This window comes from Stegostoma tigrinum, chromosome 5, assembly GCF_030684315.1.
Source record: "Stegostoma tigrinum isolate sSteTig4 chromosome 5, sSteTig4.hap1, whole genome shotgun sequence".
NCBI classification, from domain to species: Eukaryota; Metazoa; Chordata; class Chondrichthyes; order Orectolobiformes; family Stegostomatidae; genus Stegostoma; species Stegostoma tigrinum.
In genome coordinates this window covers 111433144-111445651 of record NC_081358.1, presented here as the reverse complement: position 1 = coordinate 111445651, position 12508 = coordinate 111433144, and the positions used below count along the sequence as shown (strand labels likewise).

The following is a 12508-nucleotide window of genomic DNA, read 5'->3' as shown; positions in this document are numbered from 1 at the left end:
TTTAAATTTCCAGAGCACATTACACATTTTATTCAACTAGAATATTTACTTATTATAAAAAAAAGTGTTCATTAAACATTTGAGTAAAGAAATGAAGAATATTGTTAATGTTGAGAAAAGCAGCTCTGCTAATAGTATTAATTTTGCATAAACTTGGCTGCATTAGAAACATTTAATTGAAGAAAATGAGCTGTATTTGCTGCAGTGAAATTATGAGAAAAGTGCATCATTTTTGAGCAAGTCAGCTTGTTGGAGGGACACTTCTGCATTTTTATATATACATATATGTATGTTTTTAATATATATATTATATGCATTTTTTAAAAATTTCCAGGCTTGTAGCAACAGAAGCAGTAGTTTTGAACAAGTGTTTTGAGGTCAACCTTAAGTGGAATGAGCCAGTAATGACTGTCCTACATATTGTTTCCTTTTAATAATTCGCTGCTATATTTTCTCTTTAGGAAAATCAGTTGGTGACAGCATGTGCCGATAAAGGAGAAGTTTGTATTTGGGATATGAAGGATCTGTCAAAACCCATGCAAAAGATCCAGCTTCAGGCCTGCAAGAGCATTAATTGTATGATACGTGTTAAAAATCAGGTAATTACTTAACTTCAATTTCAAGTTTATTTAAGGAATGGAAAATGTATGGTGCATGGTAGTGTAATTTCTAAATAACATGGAGCTCAAACCATGTCAGAGATAATGGGAACTGCAGATGCTGGAGAATCCAAGATAATAGCTTGCTCTGAAGAAGGGTCTAGGCCCGAAGCGTCAGCTTTTGTGCTCCTGAGATGCTGCTTGGCCTGCTGTGTTCATCCAGCTTCACACTTTATTATCTTCAAACCATGTCAGTTCATTTTCGTCAGTACCACCTTGTTGAATCTTAATCAGAGCTACTGTTATCAACTATAAAGTGTCATGTTTCTCCCCAAAGTAACTAACAAAAACTACTGGGGATTTTCTCACCGCCTAAATCACTTGACCAGAATGAGTAAAAGCTCTGGTGGTAAAGTTGGCCTTCATCATTAGTCCACTGTTTCATTGTTTAAGTGATTGTTGTTTTTACAGACTGTTAAAAGAAATGATTAAGCATGTTCAAATTTTCGAAAAAAAGCAAATTAAATAATATTTTAAAGTTCAATAGATTTATTTTCTACAAATATTTCATTTAATACATATTGACTGTAACGTGCACGTGTTTTGGATTTTAAAATTAATTTTTAGTAAATTTTCTTAAGTGATGCTAGAAGTAGTGCTTGTTGGGCTCTACCATTGATTTTACTTTTCTTCGTGATTTTAATTTATTTTTCAAAAAAAATTGTTAAACGTGGACGCGCCAAATATCCTGCACCAGAGTCTGCAAGTCACATTCTCAACTGTCTTCTGAATTTTTGATTAGGACTGGCTCGAGAATTGTACAGACACAAAACCTTCCAGCCCAGTCTGCAACAATCATGAAAAATTTGGCACTGTCTGCTGTGGGCAACTGCACTTGTGCACTACTCCGGAGGCACTACTGAGCATGATTCCAGACCCCTTGCGCCTTCATGTAAAAATTCAGTGATGTCATACGTAAAGTCTGCATTGCACATGCACAAAGAAGATGCACAATATTGAAATGGGCGTCAGTGGGCGGAAGTAGTAAGGAAGCAAGAGCGGGGGAAAGCGAGGAAATGTGACTTGAGATATAAGGAGAAGCGGGACATTTGAGGGAGAGTGAGAGGAGTCAGGAGGGTTTGGGGGCCTTCCTCCCTTCCATATTCATGGCTAGATGTCTGTCTACCCAACCCCTTATTTAAATTTACATGAGAATTTATGTGGTGCACAGCTTGCGTGCACTGATGTTAACAGACAAAGCTGAAATATTTAATCATCTCTTTATGTGCCACTCTGTCTTCTGCCATTTCCTGTCTGTTAAGTTGAACTCATCCAAAACTCTGCCTGTATTCACAAGTTAATCATACCAGACCTTTGCTAACATATATTGTGCCCTGGTTTGGCAATAACTTGTGTTATCATTCCCTCAGATTGTTATGTGGACAAATCAGGTCCCACTTGGACACCTATCTTGGTAAACCATGTTCTATTTTTTTTAACTAACTAAGTGGCTCCTCACTAAAACATACGCAGGCAATTCTATTGATTTTGCTTGAAAATAAATCAGAATTTTGTTGCAAAAGAAATTTATCTGAAGTAGAATAATCCAAATTATCTACCTTTTTGTTCTTCTTTAAGTTTTTCTCTGGCTAACACATTTTCTATAACTACTTTATAACTTGGATTTAAAGTTTTCTTAATTTCATCTCTCTTTGTATTTCTCTCTGCATTTCTTTCTCCTCTCTTTCCATTGTTCTCCAATTTTCTTTCTCCTCTGTCTTTTCATTTCTCCTTCTAGAAGTCCAGTTTTTATTTTGAACTGTACCTTAGGTAACTTAAGTTGTGAAATCCCAGTTTCAGGTTTCCTTTTTAACAACTCTAAATGTGGTATAACCAATGGAAATATCTATCCTGACAAACTACTAATTTTAAGTGTCTTCAATAAATCTGCTAAATTCTTTTATCTTAACTTTAGTCAAAGGTTGTAAATAGTCCACTGTAAATCTTCCACTTCCAGCTCTTAATAACTTCTAAGCCATCATCAAACCGTGTGCAATAAATTTCACCACAGCAAAGCTAATTTGAACCTAGAGCCACTCTGTTACTTTGACAAGATAGACACAGACCCCTGTCAAACAAAATGAATTTGGAGCTCTCGGATGAGTCTCCACTTGTTATTGTCTCTGTGAAATATCACAGGTTCAGCCAGAATTACCACTTCTCTGATGCTACCTAATGCTCATCTAAACAAATTTTTAAATATGTAGGAATACTATTTCTGAATTCTTCCATGGTTAAAATTTTCCCTACGTTCTCAATTTTCTTTCTCTGGTTTAAGTGATCTAAACCATGGATCCCAAAATATTTCGTTCTCTTGTTTAAAAAAAAATCCACAACTATCTAATCAGGTTTCTATCATGTCGTCATAAATTTCAATTGATAAACTTCAGGCACAAGTTCATAAGCATTGAGTATTACCTGTCTGACCGCTCCAAATGCTGTTCTGACAGGCTGGCATATAGCCTTAGCTATTCCTGTCAAAACACCCTGTAATCTCTTTTGGAAACTTCATCTGTCTAGTGATTTTCAACTCCATCCTCATTAAATTTAGGCATTGAGTGTAGATTCTTGGATCAATCAAATCTCTCGTTGGAATTGTAATCATTCTCCAAGTAATATTTTCTCTTCCATTAACCCCACTCAAAGACAAATGGCATGATTAAGCAGAATCAGTGACTGACGTGCTCCAGTCTATCAGTATTCATCTTGGTTTACATTTATTTTGAAGCATAAAGAAATAACTGCCCTTTTGAGATAAAATATTCTCAACTTCCAGTGGTCTGAGCAGTGTGCTCCTTGATCATGTGCATATGGGTTGTTATTATGTCGATAAGGTTTCATTTGCTGATTTATCTTCTATCAGCTTGTTTAATAGTATTGCTTTAAGTTGGTTGTTGAGTGCTTTTGTGGCATTGTGATTGCCCCTTACCTCTGAGCCAGAAGGCCTGGGTTTGAGCCTTATGTGCTCCAGTGGTGTGTAATAACACCTGAACAAGTTGATTAGAAAATATCGTAAGTTGGGGTTTGTGGGATCAAATATCATCTGGATCCCTTTGCATTTGTGTTTTCTCTTCCCATTGTTTGGAAAGAAATATTTTTAACTGTGCTGGATTTCCTTGACTTATGTGGAAGTATGTTTCTTTTTTCCGGTTGCAAATACAAAAGCAATTGATAAGATTGACTAATGTCTATTTTCTGCATGAAAATTTCTACTTACAAGAGAAGTGAACTTTAATATTGTATAACAAAATCACTTCTTCAATAAAGCGTTGAGTTTAGGCATTGCTAATAGTACTCTGCTGAAACTGGTTAATACTATGCTGAAAGGAATATAGCTGATAATATGATTTTTAACAATCTCTTTCAGCTCTGGATTGGAGGCAGAGGATCAGACAAAGTGAGAGGGAAAATCTATGTGGTAGATACAACCACATGCAATGTGGAAAAGGAACTGGTAGCTCATGCAGACATGGTTCGAGCACTGTGTAGTATTGAAGACAGATATGTTATTAGTGGTGCTGGCAAAGAAGATGGGAAAGTTGCCATCTGGAATGTTGGGTAACTTATCATCTTGTATGCATTTTACCTCAATGGTACTATAGTGTTGACCTTTGAACTTTGCTTATTTGAGGATAGCATGCAATTCCTGTCCTTTGGCCCAACTGTTTAATTATGCTTTTAAAAGTCTATCTGAAACAAGAACAAAATACTAAAAAAGTACTTAATGCATGCAACAATGAGACCTGAAAATATTTTTTTTTTCGGAATCATTAGGAATCTGCACTAATACAGAATAGTATTGAATTTTTCACTTTGATTCATGTATTGCTATAAGCTGCCTCTTGAAATTACATAGTGCAGACAAAATTTGTTTCAAACTGGTGCTAAAGTGGAATGATTTGGGCTAGCTTGAATTGTATTAATACCATTGTGCAACTGACCATAACTTACTTCCTACTTCATATGAATTAACCAAAGAACTACTAATCAGATTGCCAAATATGCAAAGTCCATAGATCAGGCAACATCTGCAGAGAGAAATATTTCAGGTCATAACCCAACTTGCTATGTGTTTTCAGCACTTTCAGTTCTTATTTCAGGGTTTCTGTATCCATGGTACTTTGCTTGTATTTGATTTGAACAATTTTGTGCACATTTTGCAATTTATTACTCAATTTTTTTTTTATATATTCACAGTTGCTAGGCCATTGCTTTGGGGTCCTCCAATGAATCTAAATTTATGTAGGGAATGAGGAATTTAAAAGTGAAGTAAAGATTTGGGAACAGAAATCGAAGTTGAGCTTGAATATTAGACAGAATATGATTAATATTGTGAATAAGCTGTTTTGTATGTTTTCTTTCCCTGCAAGTTTGTAGTGCTATATAATAGAATGTACAGGATCTGAAAATATTGTTGTGGTCCATCTGCTCATTCCAGTTGCCTAGGATATAACACCAATTTTTTTTACAAGTATTTTGAAAAGTACAAAATGTCAATGCCACACCAAGCAGTTTTTTGAGCTTCGAACCTTAACTGTTGCAGGACGATTGTCTAAAACATCAATGCCGGTAACGCACATGTCCATATACTTCTTTGTTTCTATATGTATATTTGTATAAATTTTAATATTTTTGATCAGACATATTTAAAATAATCTGTAAAGTAGGCATAGAACACAATTCACTGCCTTGCATCATTTGTCTATTATGTTTAACATGTACAGGCTGCTAATTGCAGAGCAATATTCAACTATTATTAATTTTTCTTAAGTAAAAACAACCCACCTACCTCAACATTCTGTACAATATTACAACATTACCAATCCCTTTCCACTCAAATCGGTAAACCTGTTATAATGCTCTGATTTAAATCTGCTTGTATTAAAACCATAAGAAAGTGAAACTTGAGGTGTGTCATGAGGTTTGCGGATGCCTTATGAGCCCCAGAAATTATTAAATAACAACCGACTGTGCTGGAGTTGCAGGTTGCTTTCTGATTCAGCATTGACTAGAGTGGTCATGGTATATAAAGGCATGCGATGGATTGGCAGAAATTGAACTAATTATATACATGGTGTGCTACTGTGCTTATGATCTAAAAATATTTCACCTAGGGTGGTACACTAAAGTCTCAACTTCAAGATGAAAGTACCCCATCAGTCTTTATATTCCAAATGTTGAAATTCAGTTTTTTGTAATTTGTGCCGGATTGAGTAAATTAGAAAGTAGTTTCTTCTGATTAAAGAGCAGTGATACACTCTTATGTATTATAGTTTTTAAAACAAAGGAAAATCTTTGTTTTGCTAATTATAGAGCTGTTGATTCATACAGTGCAGAAACAGACCCTTCGGCTCAACTTGTCCACACTCACCAGACATACTGATCTGACCTAGTCCCATTTGCCAGCATTTGGTTCATGTCCCCCTAAACCTGTCTTATTCATATACCAGTCCATTTGCCTTTTAAATGTTGTAATTGTACCAGCCTCCACTACTTCATTTGGCAGCTCATTCCATACACGCACCACCCTTTGAATGAAAAAGTTGCCCTTTTAAATCTTTCCACTCTCCCCTAAAATCTATGCCCTCTGGTTCTGGACTCCCTCACCCTAGGAAAAAGACCTTGGCTATTCACTCTATCCATGCCAATCTGATTTTATAAACCTCTATAAGGGCACCTCTCAGTCTCCGACAATCCAGGTAAAAAGCCCTGGACTTTTCAGCCTCTCCCTGTAATTCAAACCCTCCAGTCCCAGCAACATCCTTGTAAATCTTCTCTGTACTCTGTCAAGTTTAACAACATATTTCCTAATAGAAAGGCAACCAGAATTGTATTTTAAAAGTGGCTTCACCACGTAGGGACCAGAGAGCATAAACTCAGAGTAAGGGGCCACCCTGTTGTGACAAAAATGAGGAGGAATGCCTTCTGTCAGATGGCAGTGAATTTGTGGAATTCTTTACCCCAGAGGGTTGACGAGGCTGGGTCATTTAAATGTATTCAAAAACTGATATTGATTAAAAAACTAAGGGGATGTTAGATTGTGGAGAAAAGACAGGAAAATGGAATTGAGAACATCAGATTAGCCATGATCTCGTTGAATGGTGGAGCTGTCTCAGTGGGCCAAATGACCAAGTTCTGCCTTTGTTTTAGTGTAAATATCTAGTCCAGCACAAGGGTATTGCAATTTCTGAAATACACAGTGAATGAACAATACAGCATTTAGTAAAATAGTCACTAGAGTGAAAAAGACTTTTTATTGATAATTGCTTGGTAGTACAGAACTTAAGCATTACTGACAAGAGATGCACGTGAAGATTTTCATTTTGCACTCACGAATGTTTTCGTCAACCTCAATAGATCTGTAGTTGAGTTCAGTTTCAGTTGTACCATGTAGCCCAAATACATAGTTTTGCCATGGAATCCTCTCTAGGACCAGGTCTTACTGACAGTCTGTTTGTCAATTAGCACAAGAGGCATCCCTTTGATTTAATAATGACTAATCTCCCACCTCTTGAACACTTCCGATAGTCGGTGACACATCTGCAATATTTGAATCCCACAGCTACATCAAAGAATTTCTGTGCTCAATTTACTAAATTCCATTCTGCACTTAGATTTACCATTGAAAAGGAGGCATCAAGCGAGCACCCTTTTCTTGCTGTGTTGGCTGAGAAAATTGCCAATGGGTTTGGTGCTAGTATCTGCTACAAACCTACATTCGTTGGTCAATAAATGCATTACGATTCCAACAGTTCCATTTGCTGCAAGATCAAATTTATTGACAAGCTCATGAATAGATGTTGTGAGAGAATGTTTCAAAACTACCCTCATGAAATCATCATTCATGTGGTATGTGAGTTCCAATACAGTTGAGATGCATTCTTGCTACACTTCCCATGGCACTGCCCTGACAATTCAGTCTACCTGTCTTAGCTGTTTAATCAGCTAATTAAGATTGACATTTAAACATTTTTGCTACATCTCCATGCCGACCAGTCAGCTCTTCTCATGCTGTATACATTTTTATTGTTGGAACAAATACAAATAAAATGTTTCTTGTATTGCTCAATAACCAAAAGCAAATACCAATGTTCAATGAATTTAAGACAGCCCAAAATGGGTCTTCATTAGCAGTTTGAAAGAACACACTTTTTGTCAGTTATTTTTCAGCAATTTAATAAATAAAAATGTTTTTTTTAATGCTAAGATTATTAGTGAAGTCATGTTAGAAAAAGGCATTTAATATTTTATCTGCAATGGGATTGTAAATCTGCAAACTTGTTATAACCTGTTACAGTATGTTATTTCACATAGTTAAGCTGTTAAATAAAATGTTGTAAATTAAGATTCAATTGAGAATAAACATAAGCAAAATCAGCTGTGTTTAGTGAGCAGATCAAAACCAAAATATGTCACACTAATGTACTGTGTAAAATGCAAAAGTTACATTGAAGTTGTTACGATATGAAACAATATTTGATGCTTTGTACAGTAATGTTTTTCTTATCTCATCTTTGCTGCAGTACTAGTCATATTTCATATTCATTTCTCCGATGTTTCTTATTTTAATAAATAAACCCTTTTAAAAAGTTGTTGTAGTATGCCTTTATCTTTCCTTTCAGAAGTGAACGTTTGACTCTGAATTTCTGGATAATTACTAATGGTATTTTGTAGAATCCAAAGGGGATGATTTTGGTTGCATTTTGTGAAAATTACAGAATGAAAAGAACCGCTTAGCATGTCACTTTGTGTAAAATGTTAACGGGCCTGTGCCTTTTTGAACAGGTGACAACCCTCCAGCTGTGACCTCTGGATGAGCGGTCTTAAGACTACCACTGTGCCACCATCCCCTTAGGGGAGCATTTTCATTACTAGAGATTCTGGATATAAGTTTGCTCGCTGAGCTGGAAGGTTCGTCTTCAGACATTTCGTCACCACTAACATCATCAGTGAGCCTCTGGTGAAGCACTGGTGTTATGTTCCGCTTTCTATTTGTGTTTAGGTTTCCTTGGGTTGGTGATGTCACTTCCTGTTCTCTTTCTCAGGGGATGGTAGATTGGCTCCAAATCAATGTGTTTGTTGATGGAGTTCCGGTTGGAATGCCATGCTTCTAGGAATTCTCGTGCATGTCTCTGTCGGGCTTGTCCGAGGATGGATGTGTTGTCCCAATCAAAGTGGTGTCCGTCCTTATCTGTATGTAAGGATACGAGTGATAGTGGGTCATGTCTTTTTGTGGCTAGTTGATGTTCATGTATCCTGGTGGCTGGCTTTCTGCCTGTTTGTCCAATGAACACAGTCCACCGATTTCTCAGCAACAAACCCAAACAGACAAAATGTGCCCAGAAACGATAACCACTCTCCTGTACATCAAAAACATCTCGGAAATGACTGCCAGACTGCTCAGACCTCTTGGCATCAGGGTAGCCCACAAACCCACCAACACACAAAACCAGCAGCTAATGAACTAAAAAGACCCTATACAGACAACAAATAAAACAAACGTCATCTACAAAATACCTTGCAAGAACTGTGACAAACACTACATTGCACAAATTGGCAGAAAGCTAGCCACCAGGATACATGAACATCAACTAGTCACAAAACAACATGACCCACTATCACTTGTATCCTTACATACAGATGAGGAAGGACACCACTTTGATTGGGACAACACATCCATCCTAGGACAAGCCAAACAGAGACACATGAGAATTCCTGGAAGCATGGCATTCCAACCGGAACTCCATCAACAAACACATTGATTTGGAGCCAATCTACCATCCCCTGAGAAAAAGAACAGGAAATGACATAATCAACACAGGAAGTGACATCACCAACCCAAGGAAACGTAAACACGTAAGTAGAAAGCGGAAGATAACACCAGCGATAATGGGAACTGCAGATGCTGGAGATTCCAAGATAATAAAATGTGAGGCTGGATGAACACAGCAGGCCAAGCAGCATCTCAGGAGCACAAAAGCTGACGTTTCGGGCCTAGACCCTTCATCAGAGAGGGGGATGGGGGGAGGGAACTGGAATAAATAGGGAGAGAGGGGGAGGCGGACCGAAGATGGAGAGTAAAGAAGATAGGTGGAGAGGGTGTAGGTGGGGAGGTAGGGAGGGGATAGGTCAGTCCAGGGAAGACGGACAGGTCAAGGAGGTGGGATGAGGTTAGTAGGTAGCTGGGGGTGCGGCTTGGGGTGGGAGGAAGGGATGGGTGAGAGGAAGAACCGGTTCGGGAGGCAGAGACAGGTTGGACTGGTTTTGGGATGCAGTGGGTGGGGGGGAAGAGCTGGGCTGGTTGTGTGGTGCAGTGGGGGGAGGGGATGAACTGGGCTGGTTGAGGGATGCAGTGGGGGAAGGGGAGATTTTGAAACTGGTGAAGTCCACATTGATACCATATGGCTGCAGGGTTCCCAGGCGGAATATGAGTTGCTGTTCCTGCAACCTTCGGGTGGCATCATTGTGGCAGTGCAGGAGGCCCATGATGGACATGTCATCAAGAGAATGGGAGGGGGAGTGGAAATGGTTTGCGACTGGGAGGTGCAGTTGTTTGTTGCGAACTGAGCGGAGGTGTTCTGCAAAGCGGTCCCCAAGCCTCCGCTTGGTTTCCCCAATGTAGAGAAAGCCGCACCGGGTACAGTGGATGCAGTATACCACATTGGCAGATGTGCAGGTGAACCTCTGCTTAATGTGGAATGTCATCTTGGGGCCTGGGATGGGGGTGAGGGAGGAGGTGTGGGGACAAGTGTAGCATTTCCTGCGGTTGCAGGGGAAGGTGCCGGGTGTGGTGGGGTTGGAGGGCAGTGTGGAGCGAACAACCGCAACTTCCCCCCCCACGGTGATTGAGAACGCCCTTGACCGCGTCTCCCGCATTTCCCGCGACACATCCCTCACACCCCGCCCCCGCCACAACCGCCCCAAGAGGATCCCCCTCGTTCTCACACACCACCCTACCAACCTCCGGATACAACGCATTATCCTCCGACACTTCCGCCATTTACAATCCGACCCCACCACCCAAGACATTTTTCCATCCCCACCCCTGTCTGCTTTCCGGAGAGACCACTCTCTCCGTGACTCCCTTGTTCGCTCCACACTGCCCTCCAACCCCACCACACCCGGCACCTTCCCCTGCAACCGCAGGAAATGCTACACTTGTCCCCACACCTCCTCCCTCACCCCCATCCCAGGCCCCAAGATGACATTCCACATTAAGCAGAGGTTCACCTGCACATCTGCCAATGTGGTATACTGCATCCACTGTACCCGGTGCGGCTTTCTCTACATTGGGGAAACCAAGCGGAGGCTTGGGGACCGCTTTGCAGAACACCTCCGCTCAGTTCGCAACAAACAACTGCACCTCCCAGTCGCAAACCATTTCCACTCCCCCTCCCATTCTCTTGATGACATGTCCATCATGGGCCTCCTGCACTGCCACAATGATGCCACCCGAAGGTTGCAGGAACAGCAACTCATATTCCGCCTGGGAACCCTGCAGCCATATGGTATCAATGTGGACTTCACCAGTTTCAAAATCTCCCCTTCCCCCACTGCATCCCTCAACCAGCCCAGTTCGTCCCCTCCCCCCACTGCACCACACAACCAGCCCAGCTCTTCCCCCCCCACCCACTGCATCCCAAAACCAGTCCAACCTGTCTCTGCCTCCCGAACCGGTTCTTCCTCTCACCCATCCCTTCCTCCCACCCCAAGCCGCACCCCCAGCTACCTACTAACCTCATCCCACCTCCTTGACCTGTCCGTCTTCCCTGGACTGACCTATCCCCTCCCTACCTCCCCACCTACACCCTCTCCACCTATCTTCTTTACTCTCCATCTTCGGTCCGCCTCCCCCTCTCTCCCTATTTATTCCAGTTCCCTCACCCCATCCCCCTCTCTGATGAAGGGTCTAGGCCCGAAACGTCAGCTTTTGTGCTCCTGAGATGCTGCTTGGCCTGCTGTGTTCATCCAGCCTCACATTTTATTATCTTAGATAACACCAGCGCTTCATCGGAGGCTCACTGATGATGTTACCTAGAACGGTGATGAAACGTCTGAAAAACTAACCTTCCAGCTCAGCGAGCAAACTCACATCCAGAACCTCAACCTGAGCTACAAATCTCCTCAAAACTCAGAGCTAATACAACTTCGTCTGTTATCTCGATTCATCAGAGCTGCTGAGATCAAGTCTGGTTCCGTGTTCACTGAACTGCAACAAGAGATGCATTTTTATGCTTTGCCACAAGGGGGAACATTAAATTGTTATATTGTTGTAAGTAATCAATCGTCACATCGTCAAAACCCTTCCATTATTTTTTTCTCCCTAGCTCATCCAGCTTTCTCCAGCGTGCATTTCCTTTTTTATGCAGTTGTACAGAGTTTATGAAAAAGAGCAAGAATATGATGATTACTATCATGAGGTAAAGAGAAAGAGTGAGGGGGTAGTGAGGGGTAGTGGGAGAGAGTGAGGGTGTGGTGGGAGAGAGTGAGGGTGTGGTGGGAGAGAGTGAGGGTGTGGTGGGAGAGAGTGAGGGTGTGGTGGGAGAGAGTGAGGGTGTGGTGGGAGAGAGTGAGGGTGTGGTGGGAGAAAGTGAGGGTGTGGTGGGAGGGGGTGGTGGGAGAAAGTGAGGGGGTGGTGGGGGGAGTGAGGGGGTAGTGGGGGGAGTGAGGGAGAAAGTGAGGGGGTGGTGGGAGAAAGTGAGGGGGTGGTGGGGGGAGTGAGGGGGTAGTGGGGGGAGTGAGGGGGTAGTGGGGGGAGTGAGGGAGAAAGTGAGGGGGTGGTGGGAGAAAGTGAGGGGGTGGTGGGAGAAAGTGAGGGGGTGGTGGGAGAAAGTGAGGGGGTAGGTGAG

At 41.2% G+C, this 12508-nt stretch overlaps 1 protein-coding gene across 2 annotated transcripts in view; it reads left to right on the top strand.

The window, feature by feature from the left end:
* dennd3a (DENN/MADD domain containing 3a) overlaps positions 1–8231 on the top strand; it is an 89605-nt gene extending 81374 nt beyond the window's left edge. For both annotated transcript variants that reach the window (XM_059646196.1, XM_059646195.1), the window contains 2 exons: positions 462–599; positions 4027–8231. In XM_059646196.1, coding sequence (XP_059502179.1) covers positions 462–599; positions 4027–4221 — 333 coding nt within the window. In that variant the 3' untranslated portion in view covers positions 4222–8231. The remainder of the gene's footprint in view (positions 1–461; positions 600–4026) is intronic.
* The last annotated feature ends 4277 nt before the right edge of the window (positions 8232–12508 follow it).